This window comes from Cotesia glomerata, linkage group LG3, assembly GCF_020080835.1.
Source record: "Cotesia glomerata isolate CgM1 linkage group LG3, MPM_Cglom_v2.3, whole genome shotgun sequence".
Lineage (NCBI taxonomy): Eukaryota > Metazoa > Arthropoda > Insecta > Hymenoptera > Braconidae > Cotesia > Cotesia glomerata.
The window spans coordinates 18,525,300-18,551,137 of record NC_058160.1 but is presented as its reverse complement, the minus strand read 5'-3'; the positions used below and the strand labels follow the sequence as shown (position 1 = coordinate 18,551,137).

Sequence of the window (25,838 nt, the reverse complement as noted above, 5' to 3'; positions counted from 1 at the left end):
TTCAATCTTTTAATTTTTTTTGTATTATTTTTTTATTTGCGAAAATATTTTCCCGAGGATGAATAGACCTAATCAGTCATGAAAAGTCATTTTTATATCTGATCAGGTCTGAAGACTCATACCTGTACATGTCTGATCATTTTTTTCCCGAGAAGATGCAATATCATTTCTCTTACGCTTTTTTATTGATTATATTTTTGAACGATTGAAGGCTATCTAGATACGAGTATCACATTGATGAATTTATTTTTCCGATGTTCAGATCGGGCAGCCTCATTGTGATATTCGTTTCTATATATGTGATCGTATGTGTTTTTTTTTTACGGCAAGCATAAATAAATAATTGGAATGCAGATCTAACCTTGACAATTTGTGCATTAAACTCTTCATCATCAGCACTTATCCACTCGTTAAGACAAATTTTTTCTGCTTGTTCCCAATCTATTCCACGTTGCTCTAAATGACGGTCAGCTAGCATCAACCACAGCTAATCAATGGTATTAATCGGTGTGAGACAATGATAGAAATATTAATTAAAAAAAAAAAAAAAGTAAACCAAATGATATTAATTACCTTCTTACGAAATTCGTCAGGTACTCCTTCCGATAATCTTGCCACCATTTTCATTGCATCAAGCCACTGAGTAAAACTATTTTCAATAGGTAGTGGTGAAATATTGATCGGCATTTTTATCTGCTTATCTGTACAGAAGATCAATATTTATAAATTAAAGAATTTCAAAATCTGGAACTTTTAACACTACACTGAAAAATATATGATTCTGTATAAAAATTTTTTTGCGGGAAGTTAGTTAAAATTCATAATTTTTCTAATTTTTTTTTTTTTTAGATAGAAATTTTTATTCGACATTAGACCAACACAAACGCGGGTAATCGTGTTGCGCCTTTTTAACATGGTTTTTGTGTATGTTTATTCGACATTAGACCAACACAAACGCGGGAAATCCACAAAATAGATTTTTTATCCATGGATAATTTATCCCGAGAATTTTTTGTCTTAGGATATTTTGTCGGGGATATTTTGTCCGCGGATATAGAGTCCGGTTACCCTAGAAAACTATTGTAGATACAGAAATTTTCTATTGCACGTTCTAAAGGGGATACTTGGCACGATAGAAAATGAAATATCTTTGAAAAAAATTTTAAAAAATGAAAAATTTTTAAACTTGAAATTTATTAAAATCGTCAAAATCGTATTACACGAAATATTAGGCTCAAAATTTTTACTACAATATCTTTACACAATTTTAAGAGATCCTAAAAATTTCAGAATGGTGTTTTTTATTGTTTTTTATTAACAACAATGAAATTATTTATTTTAATTCAACAGTAAAATTAACAAATGACAAATTTACTGCTAACAATTACTTTCAAAAATTAACTTAGAAATTAACTTAATTATGAGAACCTCTCACCTAATCTCTACAGGCCACTTGCCAGAAAACCTTACAAACTATATATCACTTATCGCTTTATTTTCCTAAACCTCATCAACCTGACGGAAAACCAATAAAATACCATAAATTACCTCGTCAACCTGACAGACTACCATATAATATCTTAACTACAATAAAAACCTTATTTCCGACTGCGCCCCCGACTCGGGCGTCTACACAGCAGTTTCCTAACTTATTCCGTTGTACCCTCGACTCAGGCGTCTATATAACGTTTCCTAAGTGACTGTCTAGGAAACAGAGGAGGATACCATGATTGCCTTGACAGCCTAGACAGCACTGTACTCACACGCACTCAGAATTTCACACTCATAATTCGCCAAACTTATCGCCTATTACTAATTCGATACAAAAATTTCGATCCGCTCAATTTATTCATTACAAAATTCTAATTAATTAATTAAATCACATCAATTAAATTAATTAACAACATTAATTTAATTTATCGACTAAATTTAATAAATCCAGCCCACCGGCCTAAATTTACTTTCACAAAATTCTTAATTTACTACTGTGACCTTGACGCGTCTCATTTGATTCCCAACTACAGAATTTTCCAGAAAATCTACACTATCAAAATTTATACAATTATATTTACTATTCAAAATTTTGTCGTGATCATTCTTAACTAAATAATTTTACTGCTCGTATAATAATAATAATTTAACTAAATTGTATGTCATAGATATGTGACCAGTAACAAACTAACTAAATGACCTTGACGGAAAATTTACGCATATAAAAACCAACTAATATAGAATAACACCTGAGACGGTAGCGATCATTAATTTTCGAGAATAATTACAATCATTCCAGCCTCTTAATTTAACAAATTAAATTTTGGCCTAAAATAATTGTAACCATACCTGAGACTTAACTTTTACTATTTCCAACGGTGACTGGTACTCAGCAAAATGGCGAGATCAGCGGCTAGTTGGTCTACCGGACTTCAATCGGTGTGCTGGCCTCCAGTGATGATGATCCACACGTTGAATACCCCTTGTACACACACTGGTTCTCCCAAAAAGCACTGGCTCCAAAACTTCAGCGACAGGCCACTGGCCTCACTTCACACTCGAACCGACTTCGAAGTCACCGATTTCCAAAAAGCGTCACTGGCTCAAAAAGCCTCGTAGTCTGCCTTTCCGGCCCTTTTATAGTCTCCCGCCTATCTGTTCTCGAATTTTCTCTGCACGCTAATTTTTCCGGGGCAGCGGTGGGGAATTTTCGACTTACACGCCCGGTGACGAGTCGAATAATTACTTGTCAAAAATCGAAAGGTAAGGGAAAAACCCTTACCTACCGTGGCGTCAATTATGTGGTCGATAAAGATCGTGGGAAGTTCAATTTTCCCTGTTACAAGCTGAACGGTTTTAAGAGAAGTTTTAACAAAATGACACTTACAATATATACTAGCAGATTTTCAAAAAATAAAATATCAATAACCTACATTTTTTTTTGAAAAATAATTTTCTTTTAATTTTTAATTTTTCCATAACCATTAAAAATAATTTCGAATTTTTAAAAATTTAGAAGTTCTTTGATGGGAGTTTTTTTCTAAAGCAAATTCATAAATTCGTTTATCTTTATGTCAACAAATGCATGACGTCATCAACTCATTATAAAATGCAAATAGGAAAAAAAAAAAACAGAATTACCTTCCTCATCATCTTTGGCTTCATATTTAATAGAGGTCTTGACATTTGCTGTTCCAGATGCGAGATTTTTTAAAGAATTAAAAAATCCACTCATCCTTGAATCAAGTCTGTCGGTTGTGAATTCTCATCTTCTACTTTCCTGTTTTATGATAGTTTTTTGCATTGTGAATTTTTGGTTTTTTTGTAACTGGAACAAAAATAATCAGTTTATAATTGTATAAGTACTAAATATAAGTATGAACCCATAAATATTTCGTTTATAATTTCATTGTATAATATAATATTATTATTTAATTCAATTATATAATATAATATAATCATACACTTCTCACAAAAATTAAGGGAGCAGAAAAAAAATCCAAATTTTTGGGGGATTTTCAACAGGCTGTAACTTATACAAAAATGGTCGTACAGCAAAAAAAAAAAAGCAAATTGTAGCTCTAAGTGTTTAGTTTTTGGATCTGAGTTTGAAAATTTTTTTTTGAAAATATTTTTTGAGTAATCATAAGAAAACCACCGAAAAAAAAATTTTCGAAATTTTTTTGGTTTTTTTTTTTTAATCTACGGACGTGGAAAAAATTTTTTCGACTCAACCTCCATATGGACCGGATAGCTTGTTTATTCAGCTTTAATTTCGTTTTTTTAAAATCTCGATACGAGCATTTCTCGCTGAGATATCGATGTTTGAATGGAAAAAGATCATTTTGTATTTGATTACCAATATCTCAGCAACCAATGATTGCACAGAAATTTTGAGGTTGGTTTTAAAAACTTGAATAAATTCTCTACAAGGATTGGCAATTGAATTTTGAAAAAAAAATTTTTTTTCAATCATTACATGAATTTGAAAAAGCATCCAAAAAAAGGCTTTTTGTCGTTTTTTGGAAAATCAAGCGTCCAATCAAAAATATTGCGGAAACCACTAACGTTAAGTGTGCCTTTTACTGTTCAATATACCCACAAAAACCCTACAAAGTTTCAATTCAATCCAGCCAACCGTTTTTTTTTCCCACTTGATCGAATTTTTGAAAAAATTAAAGGAGCAAGAATTTCGCTCTGAAAATGTCATAATTTTTATCAAAAATGAAAAAAATTAAAAAAAAAAAAAATTTTTTTTAATTTTTTTCAATTGGCTAAAAACTTCAAAAAATTAAAAAAAAAATTACCGCCGGCATTAGCGTTACCCAAAGCGTACCACGTGGAGATTGCACGGCGGATTTACGCTTTTGTGCTTGCGCACGTGTATGTGTGTGGTTTTATCAGAGATTGAGACCCTGTGGTTCGTCACTTCCACAGTATTTTGTGACTCCAAACTCACTCTCCGAAGATGTGTGTGTGTGTGTGTGTGTGTGTGTGTGTTTTTTTTTTTGTAGGGGAATCCTTTTACGGATTCTAGGCATAGCTGTTTGGCCTGGATATGTGGCGACTCGACGCAGCGTCATACTAGCTCGACACTAACGCCCCTACCCACTAAACCCTAAACCCCTTTTCCTTCTTTCCTCTAATCCCTCATGGAAACCGCCGTCAGGCATTACTTCGTGAAGGGAGGATCTAGCTACTGCTCTTCCTTCTGGTGGCCAAGGTGTTAACTACCTTCCTTCTATCTTCTGCTATTTGCTCTTTTTCTTTCGTTGGAACGCAAGTCTTTAAGGACTTCTGTTGCAAACGTGTTGGTAGCGTTCCAGGCAGCTTCTGATGACAACATTGCTTCTACTAGTGAATCTGGTTGCATTCTCTGGTTCAGGATCCTCTCCAGTTCTTCACGCTGTGGATCGAAACGAGGACATACAAAGAAGACGTGCTCCGCGTCTTCAGCAGCTCCTGGGCAGGACGGGCACTCCGAAGAGTCATCGTGCTTAAAGCGGTGTAGATACTCTCGAAAACACCCATGTCCCGACAACATCTGCGTAAGATAGTAATTGACCTCACCGTGATTCCGGTTAAGCCAAATGTCGACCCGAGGTATGAGACGGTGCGTCCACCTACCCTTCTCTGCAGCATCCCATTGTAGTTGCCATCGGCCTATGCTCTTTGCCGTTCTTCAATTCTAAGTTCTTCCGGGCTCAGTGCAGTTGACCTTTTTCGTTGGTAAAGGGCCCGTCTTTCCTCTGCTAGAACTCTAAGAGGTAGGGTTCCAGCAATGACGCACACTGCTTCTTCTGATAGAGTGCGGAAGGCACTAGCTACTCGTAGGGCACTCTGTCGGTATATTGGTCCAGCTTTTCTCCATGATTCTTGGGTTTCCAGTGCATCAGCCCAAATGGATATTCCGTAAGTGAGCACTGATGTGACTACTGATGACAATAGTAGCCTCCTGCTCTGCATTGGGCCTCCGATGTTAGGCATCAGCCGTGCGAGACTAGCCCTCACTACTGACGCTTTGGCACTGACATGTTCCACCTGCTGTTTGAAGTTGAGTCGTGCATCCAGCATCACTCCCAGATAACGGATAAATGGTTGTGATGTGATTTCTCGGTCACCGACATTAATCTTAATTGTTTCAACTTCTTTTCGGCTGGTAATAAGCACTGCTTCGGTCTTCTGCTTGGCCAGTTGTAGGTTCACTGTATCCATCCACTGGTTGATCTTCTCAAAAGTGATGTCAAACAGATGTTGAATCTCGTCGAGGTGTTTGGCGACGATCACTGCGGCAACATCATCCGCATACGCTACCAGTTTGACACATCTTGGAAGCTTCAGTCTCAGCAGCCCGTCATACATGATATTCCACAGAAGTGGACCAAGAACAGATCCCTGTGGCACACCACCGGTTATATCATACTCTTTTGGACCATTCTTTGTATCGTATTTCAGCACTCTATCTGTAAAATAGCTAATCACTAGTCTGCGAAGATATGTTGGCACGTTCTTCTCGTCGAGAGCTTGCATGATGCAGTCCCAATTAGCGGAATTGAAAGCATTTTTGATGTCCAAGGCAGCCACCAGGCAGTACTTCTTCGTTCCACCCTTCCATCTAGTTCCTGCGATTGCCTCTTTGGCCGTATTAACAACCAGGTTGATCGCGTCCAGGGTTGATCGTCCTTTCCGGAATCCATACTGGTTGTCTGCCAAGAGTGGGTCGACTACTGCATCTATTCGCTGATGGATGATACGCTCAAATATCTTACCCGCCGTATCTAGCATGCAGAGTGGTCGGTAAGATGACGGTTCTTCTGGCGGTTTCTTTCCTTTAGGTAAAAGTACTAACCGTTGCTGTTTCCACTTACGAGGAAAAGTCCCTCCTTGAGGCATGCGTTGTAAGCGTCTAGAAATAATGTTGGTGCTGCCTTTATGATGGTTTTCAAGGCTATATTAGGGATTCCGTCCAATCCCGGCGCTTTATTATTTCCTACCCGATTACAGGCCTCCAACAATTCTTCTTCAGTGACAGGTGGAATGTCGTCCAGTTCATCTTGCGTTGACTGATAATTGAGACTGTGTTGCTGTGGAAACAGCGCAGTGACGATTTTCTGAAGGAGTTGGGGACACGTAGGTGACGGCATTTGTTGTTTCTTCAGGTGCGTCATGACCACCTTTATACGGCCGACCCCACACGTCTTTGTCGACCTCGTATATGAGCTCTTTCCAGCATCTTCTTTGCTCTCTTTTAGGGCCTTATGAAGTTCACGACGGGGCTTTTTGTACTCTGCGATCAGCACTGCAGAGTAAGGTCGTTGATAGCCACGCTGTGATATTCTTCTCTTTCGATGACACTCTTTACGGAGGTTGCTGATATGATCATTCCACCAGTGTACCGCAGGTCTTGAATTCATAACACGTTTGCGAGGCATACTGGCATCACAAGCTTGTGTTACTCGCATCATCAGAGCCTTAGTATGTTCTTCTGCACATCCAGTCTCTATCGGATCACTATCGAGGGCTATTAGCAATACTTCTGGGTCAAGAGATTTCACCTTCCAACCGACGGTGTTAAATTGCTTGATAGGCCCCCGGAGGTTCTGGTCGTTTGACGTTTCCCAGAGTATCGCATGATGGTCACTGGCAGTGTAGATGTCCAGTACCTTCCAGTTAGTGTTACCTTTAGCAAGGCTGGTACTGACAAAAGTGACGTCTACAATCGAGCTTGCGTCACCTTTGGTGTAGGTCGGCGTGTCACCACTGTTGAGCAAGACTACATCTAGTGTAGAAAGAGCTTCTAGCAGCTCTCTTCCTCGTGCATTAGTCTGCTTACTGCCCCAGTCCACTGCCCAGGCGTTAAAGTCCCCGGCTATCGCCACTGGATGATGTTGCTTCGCGTCCTCGGTCAGTCGATCCAAGAAGTCAGTAAACTCAGCAATTGAGAGGCTAGGTGGTGCGTAGCAGCTGTAAAACGGATGCCATCTACTGATGCTGCTACAAAGCCAGCACTGCCATTGGTAGCTACACTCTGGAAAGGGAGCTTACCACAAGCCCAGATCACAGCTTTCGTGGTGATATCCGTCTCCCAAGGTTGTCCAGCTAAATGTTTATATGGCTCCGATAAAAGCACAACGTCGAGCTTTAATTCCCGTACTGTCTGCATAAGCAGGTCATGCGCAGCTTCGCAGTGATTGATGTTAAGCTGCAGTATCCTCATGTTCGTTTATTTGTCAGCTTCTGGAGTGCTTCTTGAAAGACTGGACATCGGCCAGAACCAGACCGGTGAGCAGTGTCCTGAGAGCCAGGTTTTTCCGCACATAACGCACATTTCACTTTATTTTGGCATTGAGCAGCTTGATGACCTGTTTGCCCACATTTGATGCAAAGCCCAGATCGGTCGACTTCGCTTTTACATTGAGCAGTAGTGTGCCCAAAGTGCCAGCACTTATAGCATCGTAATGGTGTCTTAATTGCTCTGACACGGCAATTTACCCAGCCAATCCTTATTTTGCCTGTCTTTCCAAGTATCTTCTGCACTATTGCTGCTGGCAATCGTACCGAAGCAGTTTGAGTACCTCTGTAGGCCGGACGAATTTTAATGACATCTTCAGGTATTTCGTAGTCATTTCCAGCTGCCTCTTGTAAGGCCTTCCGGACATCGTCTTTAGTTGTTTCGTCGTCAATGTCCCGGATTTCAAGCTGTTCCTCTGGGCCTTTACAGATGACTTGCGCTTCTTCTTTAAGGATGCTCTTGATGGTCTTCAGCAAAGCTTGTCCTTTGTCTGCGGTCTTTCTGGAAAGCGTAATGAGCATATTCCCATCATTCGTCTTTTGAACCTTGTCAACGACGTCACGGGTCTGATCTGGTGGGACATCTTTTTAATCCGACGCAGTATCTCGGCATATTTTGCCTTCTCAACGGGTCGAATAATTAAGGCATCTGGTTTGGTGAATTTTCGCGGTTTTTCCCGCTTAGGCTCCGGCCGAGATTTGTTCTCCGGTTGTTTTGGTAACCGCTCTCTCGCTTGCTCCTTCTTCTCCTTCTTGGATTGGACCTTCTGCCATTCAGTCACCTCTTTTTTTCCGACGTTCTGCACTGCCGTGTTTTTCGGAGGGCTTGGTTTCAGGTCCTTTTTCTTCACAACTTGGCAGATCGTTGGGTCGGGAGAAGATCGATCTTTTCTCTTAGTTGACTTGCTGCTAGTTCTGATTCTGTCTTCCGCGACTGATTCACCGTCACCTTCGGCTCCAGTGTCCATTGCTTCTTCATTGACGATAGTTGCTTGAATGCTTCTCTCCGGTGTAGTGCGAGAAGTGCGTCGTACTGTTAAACACCATTCTTCATCAAGTTTCTTGAATCTCTGGAGGGCATTGGCTACGCTGGTCGTCTTGGTCTTAATCTCCTTGTGGATATTGACCTTAGATTGGATGAAGTCATTTAGCTCACTGGTCAGCTTTTCAAGGCGTTCAAACGCTTGCGACCGCTTCATTTCAGCGCTTGCTTCAATCGCTGCTTGTTGGGCATGAGGCCCGTTTTCACTATTGTTGTTTTCCTGAATTTTACTCATACTTTTAAATTCACCAGCGCATCGTACGGAGTGGAGCGGGTTGTCATAACTAGGAACGGGTGTACCCTCGGAGATAGTACTCCTACCCCAGTTCCCTGAGGCCTAGCCGACACTTAGCCAGCCCCGGAATACACGGACGGACTAGACTCGCTCGGAGCGGTGAAGATTCCGATCTCTAACACTCACTGCGTACTTCCTGATCAAGGCCCGAAGTGGCTGGCTCCTGATCCACTGCTGCAACTTACACCTCGGCAGAGCAAGCTCACATCAGCCGTGGCCTGCATCGTCGGAAACTACGACACGAGGTTCCGGTCACTCCCAGTGGGTCACAGCAGAGAACGATCGTCTTGTTAGGTCAGTTAGTGCGACCAACCCATTAAAGGGGAGTTTTGTCCACGGGAGCGTATTTTGTTTGGTTATTTTGCTTGGCTCCTACCCGCTGTACCTCATCAACTAAGAGATTAAGTGTCATCCAAGGACAGCGAGCGTTCTCCCATCCGCTCGGGGAGACGCGCCCGGTAGCAGTATCTCTTCTGCCCCGAGTGTGTGTGTGTGTGTGTAGTGCTAATACCGCGTATTGCCACCTCTGCTCCTGATAACAGCCCGCAATCTTTCAGGCATATTCGAAATGCAGTTTCGAATCATTGACTGCGGAATCCGTCGCCAAGTTTCGATTAGCGCCCGCTCTAATGCTGCTAACGTTCGTAAATTGGGATAATTCTGGCGCAATCGGCGCTTCAGGATATCCCAGACGTGCTCGATAGGGTTAAGATCAGGGCTTACCGCTGGATGCCTTAACAACTTTATGTCGTGTCTTTGGAAAAACCGACGGGTGACGTTTGCTGTGTGAGGCCGGGCATTGTCTTGCATAAAAATAAAACCTCTAGTTTGCTGCCGTAGAGGCAAGACAACAGGTCGTAAGATCTGATTAATGTAACGCATAGCGTTTAGATTTTCGTGGACGATTACCAAAGGAGTTCGTGAAAATCTCGAAACTCCTCCCCAAACCATCACCGACCCTCCGTTGTAAGCAGCTACCGGTCGAGTGAAGTTACGTGAAAAACGCTCTCCCTGACGGCGCCAAACTCGGGGTCTTCGGTCATTTCCAAACAGGCATACCCGACACTCATCAGAAAACAAAACATTGTTCCATTGCCTTACGGTCCAATGAACATGTTGACGAGCGTAAGCCAGACGGTTTCGGCGATGTATGGGTGATAACATCGGTACTCGGGCGGCACTTCTTGATCGCACTCCAGTCTCACGGAGACGATTTCGAACCGTTTGAACTGAAATGTTCCGCGGTTGTTGTTGTCGTCGTCGTCGTTGTTATTGCTGTTGTTGTTGTTGTTGTCGACGGTTCGGAAAATTTCGGGCGACAACGTTCGCAGGAACGAAAGGTTCTTGATGAACGCGCCGAACGATCGCTCGGTCATCACGAGGATTTGTTGCGCGACGACGACCTTGGCCAACTCGTCGTTGATAACCACCGGTTTCCAAATACCGATTGTATGCGCGAGATACGACAGATGAACTAACGTCCATACGATCCCCGACTTGTCGGTAATTGTACCCTTCTTCCACTAGAGTCACTATCTGAGCGACTTGTGGCGCGGATAAATGCCGCCTAGGCATTATGAAAAAAAATAAAAAGAAAACTAAAGTTTGCAAAAACTCAGTTAATTTGCTTTTCTAAAAATTAAAAAATACGGTAGTTTTGAGAAAAACTGTTGATTGGCTCGATTACCAAGAAAGCAGGTTAGTTTTAAGAAAAACTGTTTTTTTTTAGACACTGTTGGAATTCGCACGAAAAAATTATTGTCCCAATATTCGTAGAACGAATATTCGACTTGCCTTGGGGGTATCAACTTTTAATTTATTCAATTAATTTGTGACTAGGAAAATTAAAGTGCGGAAGAGTAAAATCGGTGAGAAAGTGAGTCGCTACATTTTTTTTGATTTGGGCCAATTGAAAAAAAATTTTAAAAAATTTTTTTTTTTTTTTTTCTCAAAAATTTTTTTTTTTTTCCTTAAATTTTTCAAGTCACTAATACAGAATTGAGAGAAAAATGAAAAAAAAAATTTTTTTCATTTTTGATAAAAATTATGACATTTTCAGAGCGAAATTCTTGCTCCTTTAATTTTTTCAAAAATTCGATCAAGTGGGAAAAAAAAAAACGGTTGGCTGGATTGAATTGAAACTTTGTAGGGTTTTTGTGGGTATATTGAACAGTAAAAGGCACACTTAACGTTAGTGGTTTCCGCAATATTTTTGATTGGACGCTTGATTTTCCAAAAAACGACAAAAAGCCCTTTTTTGGATGCTTTTTCAAATTCATGTAATGATTGAAAAAAAATTTTTTTTTCAAAATTCAATTGCCAATCCTTGTAGAGAATTTATTCAAGTTTTTAAAACCAACCTCAAAATTTCTGTGCAATCATTGGTTGCTGAGATATTGGTAATCAAAGACAAAATGATCTTTTTCCATTCAAACATCGATATCTCAGCGAGAAATGCTCGTATCGAGATTTTAAAAAAACGAAATTAAAGCTGAATAAACAAGCTATCCGGTCCATATGGAGGTTGAGTCGAAAAAATTTTTTCCACGTCCGTAGATTATTATAGACTGCAGTTCTATTTTTAAAATTAATTTGTTCCGTATGACGTATCAGTTTCTATCCCCTTATAAATTTTAAATGTACAACTTTCATCAAAAATTTCGACTTATATAAGCATGAACTTTTTAATTTTCCATGCCAAAACGATGATTTTTAACGATGAATTTTGACGCAATGACATAAAATTTTTTACTGTATTCCATTGAATACGCGAAGGCGTATATATAATACGTCAAAGGCTGCTAAATTGTAGAACACACAAATAATTCTTCATTTCCTATACGTTTTAATTAAAAAAAACTTCAATTTTAAAAGAAAACAATAAAATTATAATTACGGAATAAACCTCAAAGAAATTTTTTTTTTACTTTACATAGAACCATATGTTAATGGAGCAGAAAAAATACATAGCCGTCCCAAATAAATCACTCTAATATACACAGTAAAAAATTTTGCGTCATTGACTCAAAAATCTTAGTGCTAAAAATTTCTGTGTTAAGTATTTAACACTTTTATGTGTAAATTTAACATTTATTCTGTTAAATCAACACAAAAAAGTGTTAAATATTTAACATAAAAATTTCTAACACAAAATTTTTTAACGCAATGACGCGAAATTTTTTTACTGTGTATAATTAATTATTAATAATTAATAAATTAAGTATAGAACTCCGTTAACTATAAGGATAAGTCATGTATAAAATTTAAATTACTTAAAGTAGTTTGAAAGGTACGCTAGAGTTAAAATAAGTCATTGGGTCAACAGGTAAAGTATCAGTCTAAAGAGCGCAACGTACATGGTTCAAATCCCCTTCGGCACCAATCTTTTTTTTTTTTTTTTGTGGACCTGATCGAGTCAGACATGAACAGATTTGATCAAACATGAACATGCCTGGCCAGGTCTGATCAGACCCGGTCATTTTTCATACCTGATCAGACCCGGTCATTTTTCATATCTGATCAGACCCGGTCATTTTTCATATCTGATCAGACCTGATCATTTTTTTCCCGGGTAGTTGCAAAGTATCCAACGAAACGTTGTTATTTTCAAATTCGATAGAAATACCATTTAATAAGAAATATTTTATTCATATTAATAATCAATTCTAAAAAATGGTCAATTAAATATTTTAATTTTTATTTAACTTGATAATAATTTTTTTTAAATTAATATTTTTTAAAAAATAATAGTAATTTCATGAATTGAAATATTTGAACTAAAATATAAATATTGTAGTACCTACCTATATAATATCATATTTAGGTATCTTTTTTTTGAGTTCATAATTTTTTAATACAGACTTAATCATTTTGTTTATCGAATATAGAAATTCTATCTATATTATTTAAAAATTATATTATAGACCATTTTAATAATTTTCCGGAATTTTGTTGGAAGCAAAATCTAGTTTTGTACTACAATATTTGTCTTTTAATTCATGTAATTAATATTATTTTTGAATAAATATTAATTAAAAAGATATTATCACTAGGTTAAATAATAAATAATGAACTATTTTATAAGAAACATTTATTTTAAATAAATAATTAATGATACTAAAGTCAGCCGACGTTTTTAATTTTTTGATTTTATTTTTAATAATTAAATTAGAACAAAAAAATATTTTTTAAAAATTGCACTTACAGTTTTTGAAGTTTTTTTACTAGTCAAAATTTTTTTTTTATTTTTTTGTAATCATTTTTTCAATAAAAAAAAATTCTAAAAATTTTTATGTCAGCTAACTTAATTTTCATAATAATTAAAATATTTTATAATTATCTATTGTAAACTATTGATGGTTAATTTTGTTCGCTCACCCTATTATATATATATATATACATATATATATAATATTATATTATATAATATTATATTATATAATATTATATTATATTATATTATATTATATATATATAATATCTATATATATATATATATATATATATATATATATATATATATATATATATATATATATATATATATATATATAATTTATATAATTTTTTAACAGAAGCTTAGTTCGGGCATTTCCGGTGAAAATTCAAAATTTGGCCAGAAGTACCCAATTAAATCTCCTGTTAAAAAATTCTATGAAAATCAAATACATCGTCTCACACCAAAATATCTCAGGAAATGCCCAAACGCAGCCCCTGTTAAAAGCGGAACTCAAAATTCAAATTTTAAAAGGTTCTCCACGGAAGTTACATTTTGGCACACCCTATTATATATATATATATATATATATATATATATATATATATATATATATATATATATATATATATATATAAATATAAAGTTAACAAATTACCTATTTAATTTTAAAAATTTTGTTAATCGAACCAATTGAATGCTATAGTTTCTAATAAAATGATCATAATTTGTTCTACTAACTATCATGCAGTCTTTAACGAGCATTGCTTCTTACTTATTGATTGACTACTGGGTTAGTTATCGCTGTATATAGGATTTGTTATACGGTAAGTTGGTATGCCATTCTTTCTAATTTTATTCAATATTCATTATTTAAACAATTTATTGATTTCGCAATCTACTTAACGTGGAAATGAATGTATTAAATTTTAAATAAAAATAATGATTACTTATAACACTTACGAATCGAAAAATTTTTAAAGGAAAAAAGAAACAACTGTCACTATTCGGATAATCGATTATCAGACCATTTAATTTATTATATAAAAGAATTAGAACATTTATTTTGTTTATTATGTTTGTCATGAGACGAATACACTTTAAATCAATAGTCAATGTAGTAAAAAACTAAGTCTAAGACTATAATTTTGTACAAGCAAAACAATTAAAATATAGCTGATATTTGAGCAGTCAGCTGAGAGCGGACAAGAAACGATTGAGTCAAAATACCAATAACCAATGCGCATGCGCACATCTTCTACAACAATAGTTGAATACTTCATGAAGTTGTTATATCTTATATTTTCTTCTTTTTAAATTTTCTCGGATGAATCGAAACTTAAGATTCTAAACATATAATGACAATGGTATTTAAAAGTCCTCTAGGATATTATAAATAGACTCATCACTAGTTAATCAAAAAAAACATTCATTTGCAAATAACCGAAAAAGAAAAATAGTTTAATAGTATAAATTTCTTAAGGCAGTTTTTAAAATCGTGAGTAGGTATTAAGTTGTTATAGAATATTTCAATTGATCAAGCAAACCTCTAGAATGATCAGAGAAAATCTTAAATATGCTGAATCTTATAACCTGAATATTTTCGAAAATTATTGATTTCAGTGCGATTTCTCATCGTTTTTCGAGTGATGTCCATATGTGTGAATGTACGTATGTGTATGTTTTGTCACACGAATTGAGACATTCGGTGTGTCTCTTAATTTTATTATCTTGTATCTATTTATTAATTTATTTATTACATTTATTATTATTACTGTTTATATTTGGAATTTTTGATATTATTGTTATTAATTTAAGAATTAATTTTACTTTATTTCAGATATTTATAATTTATTATTATTATTGTTTGTATACATCGCCGTAAATCATTGTCATATAGTACCTAATTTTATTATAAGTTTGTTTCAGTACTTCGAGCCAAAGTCCAACGATGGGTTTCGGGACAAGTAACAAAGGAAATGTTCAAGTTTTATAGTATTGATTATTGGTAATGAATCATAGTCCTTACTCGCACGGGTGAAACCCTATAATATCGGTCACGAACGAAGGGACTATTAAATTTGGGAAAATGGCTAGAGAGGCCCTCGTTGTCGAACACCTGTGGGGGTTAATATATATATATATATATATATATATATATATACATATATATATATATATATATATATATATATATATATATATATATATATATATTTCTCCACTTATTTATATTATTTATATAATTAATTATTAACGCGTGTATACAGCAACAATCTCTTTATTAATCACAACTTATTAATTTGTAATACAAAAATAATTAGTTATTTAATTGTTAAAGTAGCATCACATGTATGTGTATACTTAATGATTAGATTAGTAATAATAATAATAATTTAACTGCCAACCAAATTTTCGTATAGTTGAGTTGCCTCCACTGTCGTACAGTGTGTGAGGTTTGACTTGTGTGTATGTGTCCATGTATGAATGTGTGCGTGTATATCCCCTACACCACTCCCCCCCCCCTGAGAATCAAGTAGGCGGTGTTCGGTAGAATGCGAATACCTGATTTTTCTGAAGATTTATTTTGACTTTCTTCGTTGGGTAGGTTCGCAGAGTCGGTGAAAACGTAGTTTGCACCGGTTGTAGTCCTGGAATGAACGTCTTTGGAGTTAGTGGATCCTTATTGCTAGTCGTGGTAGTCATTGGTCTATGAACTTCGACTGGTACGACTAGGTTCTCAGTGGCAGGTTGTTCAGAGGTTTCTGGTGCCGGTTCTGGATCCTCTGGCTCTGGTAACTCTGCGGTTTCCATGTGAGCAGGTTTAAGGCGTTCAACGTTGACAACTGTATCTTTTCCATTGACGTTGATGCTAAAAGTACGATCGTCAATACGTTTATTCACGAGGTGTGGTCTTGAGTAAGGTTGCTCCAAAGGGCGTTTGACAGCATCGAGTCTTAGGAAGACGTGGGTACATGTTGACAAATCTTTATAGCAGAAAGCTTTTCTTTTGCAATGATGAGCTGCGGGAGCTGGCTTAACGTCTCTCATATGGACTATAAAATCTTCTAGGAAAAACTAAGGGTCATCTGGAGGATCTTCGTGTGTAAAAAATTCTCCTGGTATCCTGAGGTTTGTACCGTAGAGGAATTCGGCTGGTGAAGCCTTGAGTTCCCGTACTGAAAAAAAATATATGCCGCATATACGGGGGCAAAAAAAAAAGTATGTGGCGTATATATTTTATATGTCGACGTATATGTATTTTTGTCAACATATATGTGCATATATATTTTTTCAGTGTGGGTTCCTCCTTGTAGCAGGATCTCAGTCCTAATAAGACGGTCGGAAGCACTTTAGTCCATTGAGGGTTCTCGTGACACATAATTGCGGCCTTCATAGTCCTGTGCCAACGCTCGATGAGTCCATTAGTGCTTGGTACAGAGCGCTTTCAAATTGAGATCCCTGGTCAGTGGTGACCAACTTGGGGCAACCAAACCGAGCGATCCAATGATCATAGAAAGCGGTAGCTATCGTTCCCGCAGTGATATGATGTCCTTGATGGGAATAGCTTCTGGCCATCTAGTGAATCTATCAACCATGGTTAAGCAATATTGAAATCCTTCGGATTCAGGCATTGGGCCAACTAAATCAATGTGTACATGATCTAGTCTCGCGTCAGGATTTGTGAATGCAGCAGGCTGTGTGTGCACATGATGACCGACTTTTGATTTTTGACACTGAAGACAATTTTTGGCCCATTTGGTAATGTCTTTATTCATAGAAGGCCAAATGTACCTCTGTGCGATAATTTTATTTGTTACTCGGCCGCTAGGATGAGACAAGTTATGAAATGTGTCGAAAATCTGGCGACGAAGGCTCGCTGGTACAAAAGGTCGTATGTCATTTGCAGAAACATCACAATACATTGCCTGGTGGTCTGGTCCAAAGGTTAGTTTTTGTAGTTTGAGCGATGAGTTCTGATCGCTGATCAGCTGTGCTAACTCGATGTCGTTTGTCTGAGCTCAGGCTAACTCTTCGAAATTTATAGCTGTTGGCAGTCTGATCGCGTCAATTCGTGACAACGCGTCTGCTACCAAATTTTCTGCGCCGTTGATATGTATCCTAATTGCCTGATTTGCCGTGGAGAAGTTTTATCTCCTTTTTGCTGAAAGGCGTAGATCAATGGTTTGTGGTCTGTGACAATGGCAAAATTTCGTCCTTCCAAACTGTGTTGAAAATATTTTACGGCTTCGAAGACTGCTGTAAGCTCCCTGTCGTAGGTGCTGTATTTCTTTTGGGCTTCAGTAAGTTTTCGGGAAAAGAATCCGAGTGGCTGCCAGTTTTCGTCAACTCGTTGTTCTATGGATGCGCCGATGGCTGTGCTTGACGCGTCGGTGACTAGTCGTAGCTCGGCTCCATGAACGGGATGTGCTAGGAGGGTGGCCTGTGCCAATTGTTCTTTTATCTTCTCGAAAGCTTGTGAAGTTTCTTCTGTCCAAGGAACGGGTCGTTTATCGTTCTTTTTGGAGTCTTTTAACAACTCATTCAGAGACGCTTGTGCTTCGGCTGCATTTTTGACGTTACGGCGGTAGAAATTGACAGCTCCTATGAAGCGTCTTAATTCTACAATTGTGTCAGGCTTTTTGTAGTCGAGTAAGGCTTGGACTCGGTCCGGTAATGGGGAAGCACCTTCCGCGGAGAGTCGATAGCCCAAAAAATCGATTGATGATGCACCGAAAATGCACTTGTCAGCGTTAATGCACAAACCGTACTGTTTCAGTCGTTCAAAAAGTGCACGTAACTGTTCCTCATGTTCCTCTTCGGTCTCGGATGCGACCAAAATATCATCAATGAAAGCAAAGACGTTTTTTAGTCCTCGAATTACTTCATTGATGTGTCTCTGGAAAGACTGAGCTGCGTTTCGTAGACCATAGGGTAAGTAGACTGACTCGAAGAGTCCAAATGGCGTGATTATAGCCGTCTTAGATATATCTTCTTCGGCTACTCGTATATGGTTGTACGCTCGTTTGAGATCGATTTTAGAAAATATTTTTTTCCCTGCCAAAAACCAAGTGCAGTCTGTTAATAATGAAATTGGATGCTGGTCTGGCTCGGTTCATTCGTTCAGTTTTCTAAAATCTCCACAAGGTCGTCAATCACCATTTTTCTTTGGCACTATGTGTAGCGGGCTGGCCCATTGACTGCTGGAGGGTCTCATAATGCCCATGTCAAGCATTATTTGAAATTCCTCCTTGGCCTTTTTGAGTAGCTCTGGGCGGAGCTGTCGAACGCGCTGTGCGCATGGCGGTCCCGTAGTTTTGATATGATGTCTAACAGGATTTTTCGCTGCTATACTATTAGAAGGATTTCCCAGCAACTCGGGAAATTCTTTTAAAATATCTGCAAATTTATCGTTAAAATTTACCGCAAAGATCGATTGCACAAAAAAGTTACTAAACGTACCTTTCGCTTTTGTTCCAGTCTCAGGATCGATGAGTAGACCTTGTTTAATGTCTACTACGAATCCTAAACTCCCAAGAAGATCAGCTCCAATGATAGGATACGGCACGACAGCAATGCAGAAGGCCCATTGTATGGGTCGGCGTAGACCTAGGTTCATTGTGACCATTCTCTCCCCGTAGGTATGAATGGATTCTTGGTTGACTGAATACAGGGTGTGTGAAGTTGTATTTTTTAAATCTTGAAGACTTGGAGGAATGACTGATATTTCAGCTACTGTGTTGATAAGGACACTTGATTTTGTGTTCTTATCGTATAAGAACAGACGACGAGACTTTGTTTCACCATCCGTAGCCGTCGCGTCTATTGATGGCTTTGAGAGTTTCCCTGGTTCTCATCCCAGGAACATTTAGGCACGCATTTGAATGCTAGTGCTCCAAATTTTTTGTGGTAAAAGCAAAGCTTTGGTGCTCGATCAGCGCTATTGGTTCGAGAGTCACTTCCCTGAGGATGTGGGGAGTTGCTGCGAGATTTTCTCTGAGCCCCGACTAAGCTGTCGATTTTTGTTGACAGATTTTTCATTTCTTTTGTAAGAATCTGGAATTTCTCGTCGCAATCCTTGTGTGGATTTCGTGCTATTGCGGCTACTTGCGGGTTAGCATTTTTGGCGCATAGTGACATTGTTTTTTCAGCTAATTCAAGTAGTATGCTGCTGTCCAGAGTCTCGGCGAGTGATAAGATCATCTGCATGTCTTTAGGCATTCGATCCATCCACATGGTTCTGATGAATTCTGGACCTACTGCGTTACCTGGGAGCTTGCACATTTCAGCATATAATTCCGAAGGTCGTCGACCTTTTAGTGACAGTCCGGAAACAAGAGTTCTGAAGCTCTCTTCCCGAGATAATGAGTAGTAATTTATCAATGCAGTTTTAATTGCCAGATATTTGTTTTGTCCTGGTGGGTTGGTAACCAGTTGCTCGATTGCAGTGGGATGTTCTTGCTCGAGCTTGGTGATTACTGCTCTAAATTTTTCGTCGTCATCTGCCACTGCTTTGCTGGAAAAGGTTGACTCTGCTGCGCTGAACCATAACTTGGCGTGCTAAGGCCAGAATGGCGGGAGGTCATTCCTTTCTAACCTTGCTGGTCTCAATGGGAGGTTAAGTTGTGGAGCACTTGTCTGTTGAGCCATGTTTTGCTAGTTGCCAGCTGGTGGTGGTCGTGGCGGTGGTAATCCTGGTGGGATCATCTGCATCGGTGGATTCAGAGCTGGTGGTGGTTGTCTAGGTTGCGTGTTTTGCATCGGTGGACCATTTCCCGAGTAGTTCATTGGAGGGTACGCGTAGGTAATTAAACCATTATTGTACGTTTGAGCAAGTTGGGAGTCTCGTTGCTCCTGCTTGATGTAGGGATGTGAATACCTGTCTGAACTGGGTATTGCTGATACATTGGATGATAATAGCCTGTATGATGGAACCAGTTACCAGCTGGTGGTTGCTCCTTGCTATTTCCAGTTTGTGTTTTTTCCGGGGTCTTCGTATGCTCGTTACTCGTCGTATCTTGCATTAATTGCGAATTTTTTGGCGGTAACGCTGAATTGATGATTACAAAATGGCGTCGCTGGAATGTTGCTGAATTTTATCAAGCGTTAGGGGTCACCAATTGTGGGGGTCAATATATATATATATATATATATATATATATATATATATATATATATATTATATATATATATATATATATATATATATATATATATATATATATATATATTGTAACAGGGTAAATTACCTTTAATCGATAAGTCGCCAGAAATCGATAACTTTTCGACTAGCATTTGAGCGCATCGATCTTCGGGCCTAGAGAGAGAGCAGGAGGGGGTATTTTTGGGGTCGTTATATAGACGAGCCATGCGTGGTGTCCAGAGAAGTAGTAAAGTGTTGGAACGAGTAACATCAAGAAGTCCAAAGAAGGAAGCGAGTATCAACCCTAGAGTTTCTTCAACCAAATTTACACCAGGTATTGGACTTTGGTAATGATGAGCCTTGGGGCCATATACCCGGCTCATCAAACACACTACTTCTCATTTTATTTATTCAAGTTTGGATAATTCAATTGTTTAATAATTTTGCTCAATAATAATTAATTATTTAATTGAATTGATTCGTTAATTGCTGGGAGCGTTCCTCCTGGGGGTTTATACCCGAGGAATGTTCTAGATCTCCTGGGTTAATAGTCGTGAGTAATTAGATTATTGAAATGGCCAGTTAATAATTATTAACATCTTAAGATTGGCTAAATTAAATTCATCTTTTGATTAATCAAATTTAATTAATTTCTGAACATCGAGAATTATTCCAATCAGCAACTCACGACTGGTCAAGCTTCGGTACCCGAGGTCGAGCTTAGTACGCTGTAACGAACAACGGAGTCCATTTTTGAGCGCGCAAATTCCTTGTGAATTTTATGACGCAGTAAATTCATAAAATTAATAACTGGACTATTATTATAAATTATAGCAATTGAATTATCAATTAATTATTATTTTTCATTGAATTATAACATTATTTATTTAAAAATACTATTTTATTATTGGAAAATTAAGTATTGAGAAAATTGCGACGAAATTAGAAATTGAAATAACCGCGGATGATTTTCGGAATTTATTTTTACATCGAGATAAAATTGTTGTTAATTAATTATCCAGTTGACAATAAAAATAATAATAATTGTCTAGTCGGAAATTTCACGCGGTTGAATCTTATATTGAAATTGAAGCCTGTGAAAATTATAATAAGTAAAATTTAATACCATTATTCCGGTAAAATTCTTTGTAAAACTACTTATCAGTGTGGATTACGTCCGAGAAATTTAGTTAATTTTATAGAGAATATTCTGAGGATTATACAATGTACTGAGTATTAAACTCGTGGTAATTTTGAAAAAAGTTTAGGCGTCGATTTTTAAGTCGGAAATTTTAAGTAGTAATTATTAATTGTGAAAATTGTTTACGATTTTAATCTCGAGCTAATGACTGAAGGAATTTTAGTGATAATTTAACGTTGACTTTTTTGGAGTTTAATTTTGTAATCCAGAAAATAAAAGTAAAGTAGAGTCAGTGTGTGTGGAGAAGAGTGGGTTGTGAGTGGGTGAGTGCTACCAGCGTTCCTTCGCATACGATTAGTCTCTTTGCGAGGTGTTTCGCTGGCGTAGAAGCCGTTGTATAGACGCCAAGTGGGGTACAGCGGTAGTAAGGTAGCAACCACGGTATAGTCGCTCCATAAGAGGGTACTGTGGGATTAAGCAATTTTTTGTAAGCTCACGGGAGGACATCGGTCTACGTTTAGTCACTGGGTCGACTACTTTCGTGAGCCGAGTTAACGAGCCTTTGCATACGATTAGTCTCTTTGCGGGGTGACAAAGCGGTAGCGTGGAGTTAAGGAGAGTAGTAATAAGTTGTAGCATTAAGTGAGTTAATTGTAAGTGAGTGTGTGTACGTGCAAGGGCACGAGTTGTTAAATTCTTTTGTTAATAAATTTTGGTACCGTTGTTAAATAAAAATTTATTCATTTTCAGAACCACCTTCCCCCAACTCTCTCTTCCCTGTAGATTAATAGAATCAGCTCTGGTATCCGGTTCCAGGAACCGAGAAAATAATCCTGGTGGCGCCCTGGTAAATCTTAGAGTCAATTGTTGAATATATTGTTGTTGTTAAATTTTACTAAGGGCCAAATGAGCGGGAATTAAAACACCCGTTACAATATATATATATATATACACTGTTAAAAATTTTTGTAAAATTACAATCATATTACAAAACAAATAATAAGTAAAATTACAAATCAGTGTATAGCAATGCGAAATAAAATACAATTCATGTAATTTTCCAACACCTGTCAGGAAATCTACTATGATGTATTGTAATTTTACAAACTTTTTGTATAAACCTAACACGCATTGTTATATTACAGAACCGTTGGTCAATTTTTAAGAAAAAGCTTTTTAATTTTGCAAACATTATTTGTGATTTGATTCGACATAATTGTATGTAAAATCACAAAAAAATATTATAATATATATTACAATAATCTCATAAAAAATTTAAAAAGTTTTTTTTTATTTTTACAATTTTCATTGTAAAATTACCCAGTAAAATGTAATGTTACCAGACAATTTAAATTATATAACACGAATTGTAATTCTACTTCACTGTTGTCCAATTTTAAAAACAATACTTTTCAGTTTTACAAAAATGAGACTGATGTATCAAAAAACAACAATGTCCTTCATATTTATTTTTACTAATTTTTATTCTAACAAGGGGAGGATACGACCTTGGGGAAACCGATTTTGATAATCTTTGACGTAGTGGTAGTACACTATGTGGGTATACTACCTCTGAAATACTAAAGTGCAATACTCAAAAATGGCTGAGAAAAACGCACTCAAAGTTTACCCAGCACTATAATATATTAATAGGTAAATAATTGATACATTAAATTATTCTTTAATGAAAAATTTTTCAATTTTAAACTTCATTTCTATAAATTATCTGCGGTGGTACAAACAAATAATAAGTTGAAAATTAAATGGAAAATTATACATTTTTTTAATTAATTAAAGCAATATTTTATAATTACGTATTATGAGATATTATTACATGATCCTGAGTGATACTTATGATAAAAACATTCAAAACAAAAAGTTTTTCTACACCAAGAACAACAAATAAATGCTGCTTTTTTACAATGACACGGTATTTTTAAACGGTCTAATGAGAAACACCCATCATTGACATTAGTAAAAAAATTTCTTGTGTCACAAAGCCCGCTGGCGAACCAGGCATATTCCATCATGTCTCGAAATATTGGCGCTGACAATTGGTGATGAATAATCGAATGAATTTTTATGCAATCCTCTCGGGAATGAATTTCATAATTCTTGTCTAGAAGTTCAGCGGTACTTTGCAATCGTTTGATAAAATTTTTCACTTGTCTATAGAAATAGACATCACATGGTTGAACTAACGGAGTACATTTTGGAGGTATAACTTTAAATGTGCATGTAGGCATTTTTATCATGCTGAAATATTTCATGTTAGAATTCTGGCTTCACTTTTCCTGTCCACGAGTCAATAATTAAAAGAAATTTATTTTTTGGACATATGGCATTAAACATTTCTCTAGAAAATTTTTATAGAGAGTAGTTGTCAGTTTTCCTAATTTTGATGATGTGACAATAACATTTTTGTATTTTTTAAATATTCTTCTACGTTTTTCTTTTATTCTTGGCCCAAAATCACCTGTAGGCTCTTGCAAACAAATAAAAACATGTGGTAGTAATTTTCCAGATAATGTTATGCTATATTGTGCAGTATATGAGTGTGACACCTTGGTCATGTCTTGTACTTTTGCAAACACTGTTTTGCTTCCTTTTTCCGTCAGTGTCCTATTAAACATTGATTGGTATTGACATCCTGAAAATATGCATATTAAAAATCTAATGATTAACTTCGATTAAATTTAATAATGGAATAAAAAATAATTAGTTTACCGTTAGAAAATTTATATACCTGTTTGATCTGTATTAATAACGAAGTCACTATCGAAGTTAGATATCAATTGTTTTGTTTGAATGCGAAACATTTCTGCAGAGGCGATAATTTCTGGCATGGTGTGAACTTCTTTGTCTGTTACAAATTTTGTAATTTTGCGTTGACGAATGTTGTGTCTTTGTTTAAATTTTTTTACCCATGGGTCGGACGCTGTAAATTGAAGATTAGGAAACTGTCTAGCTGCAGCTAAAGCCCATTGCTGCAAATTTCGTGTAGTCACTTGTTGATAATTTTGTCTTGCCTCGACGAAGCGGTCATATGTCCAAGAATCAATCACATGATATTTATCAAATTTAGTTCCACCATGTTCAACATCTTTTTCCCATACTTTCAAATGATCCATTCTCTTCAAATGACTACATCCATTTTTTTGTAATGTCTCTAGTTTTCATGAAGGGTGAGCTTTTGCTATGTTTAAAACTTTAATTTTATATTCCAGAGGAATATAATCCATCATTTTTTGTTTTTTTTTTCATCTGGAACATAGTCATCAACTGAATTATCTTCTACTGCTTCAAAATTTCCGTCTGGGCATTCTTCTTGAGAATGAATCAATTCTTGATCGCTTACGAACTTCTTTTTATTTAACATATCTAACGTATTATCATATAATTCTCTACCAATCAACATAGCATCTTCAGATAAAGTGTCAGAAGATGTTTTTGCAATTAAATCACTTTCAAGAAGTAAACCTTCATAATACACTACTCCATCTTTTAGCCGTTGCTTCGATAAATCACTATGTAAGGATGTATCAGGAGTGTTTTCATCTCCATGAGAAGAACTGGCTTCGCTTGATGACATTTTATAAATTATAAAACAATTTTTAAAGTAAATTTCACTGCACAAATACGTTTGTTCGTGTCGAAATTCAGAAACTAACTGCTATAGTCAAGCTTCTGAAAAAGTGGTGGGACTAACATAGGTTCAAGGACAACAACATGACTATTCTTCCGGTGGGCCAACAGAGCTCGAATCGATGTACAGTTTACAATAACTCGAGGACAAGAATTATTGTACCCTCATACCATATTCGACCCTTCTTATTGTTTGGCGCAGGTATATATTTTTCAGTTAAACTTATAATGAATATGAGAGTTATAAGAATTATTCATGAATTACAAATATCTCATGATATACACCGTAGATAATTTATAGAAATGAAGTTGAAAATAAAAAAATATTTTATTAAAGAATAATTTAATGTATCAATTATTTACCTATTAATATATAATAGTGCTGAGTAAACTTTGAGTGCGTTTTTCTCAGCCATTTTTGAGTATTGCACTTTAGTATTTCAGAGGTAGTATACCCACATGGTGTACTATCACTGCGTCAAAGATTATCCAAATCCGTTTCCCCAAGGTCGTATCCTCCCCTTGTAAGTTTATTTGTAATGATAAATTCGAGGCATCATTTATCTTTTATAA

The 25,838-nt window shown here is 36.7% G+C and overlaps 3 protein-coding genes across 4 annotated transcripts; all 3 read right to left on the bottom strand.

Moving 5' to 3' along the window:
- Nucleotides 1–127: 127 nt before the first annotated feature.
- Nucleotides 128–14,549, bottom strand: LOC123261619 (TBC1 domain family member 30-like). Of its 2 annotated transcripts, none has more exons than XM_044723316.1 (4): nucleotides 14,111–14,190; nucleotides 3,133–3,319; nucleotides 574–701; nucleotides 128–487 (listed from the first exon to the last, which is right to left on the bottom strand). In XM_044723316.1, exons 2-4 carry the CDS (start codon nucleotides 3,224–3,226, stop codon nucleotides 230–232), a joined length of 480 nt encoding a protein of 159 aa, XP_044579251.1. In that variant the 5' UTR covers nucleotides 3,227–3,319; nucleotides 14,111–14,190; the 3' UTR covers nucleotides 128–229. The 2 variants fall into 2 exon arrangements, with proteins under 2 accessions (XP_044579251.1, XP_044579250.1); XM_044723315.1 differs by lacking the exon at nucleotides 14,111–14,190 and adding an exon at nucleotides 14,299–14,549 and having other exon boundaries at nucleotides 129–487.
- A 4,609-nt stretch (nucleotides 14,550–19,158) lies between these two features.
- Nucleotides 19,159–19,986, bottom strand: LOC123261424. The gene is made up of 2 exons (XM_044723017.1): nucleotides 19,934–19,986; nucleotides 19,159–19,852 (listed from the first exon to the last, which is right to left on the bottom strand). Exons 1-2 carry the CDS (start codon nucleotides 19,984–19,986, stop codon nucleotides 19,159–19,161), a joined length of 747 nt encoding a protein of 248 aa, XP_044578952.1.
- Nucleotides 19,987–19,992: 6 nt separating this feature from the next.
- Nucleotides 19,993–20,360, bottom strand: LOC123261423 (rho GTPase-activating protein 17-like). Its single transcript, XM_044723016.1, has 2 exons — nucleotides 20,279–20,360; nucleotides 19,993–20,234 (listed from the first exon to the last, which is right to left on the bottom strand). Exons 1-2 carry the CDS (start codon nucleotides 20,358–20,360, stop codon nucleotides 19,993–19,995), a joined length of 324 nt encoding a protein of 107 aa, XP_044578951.1.
- Nucleotides 20,361–25,838: the final 5,478 nt, after the last annotated feature.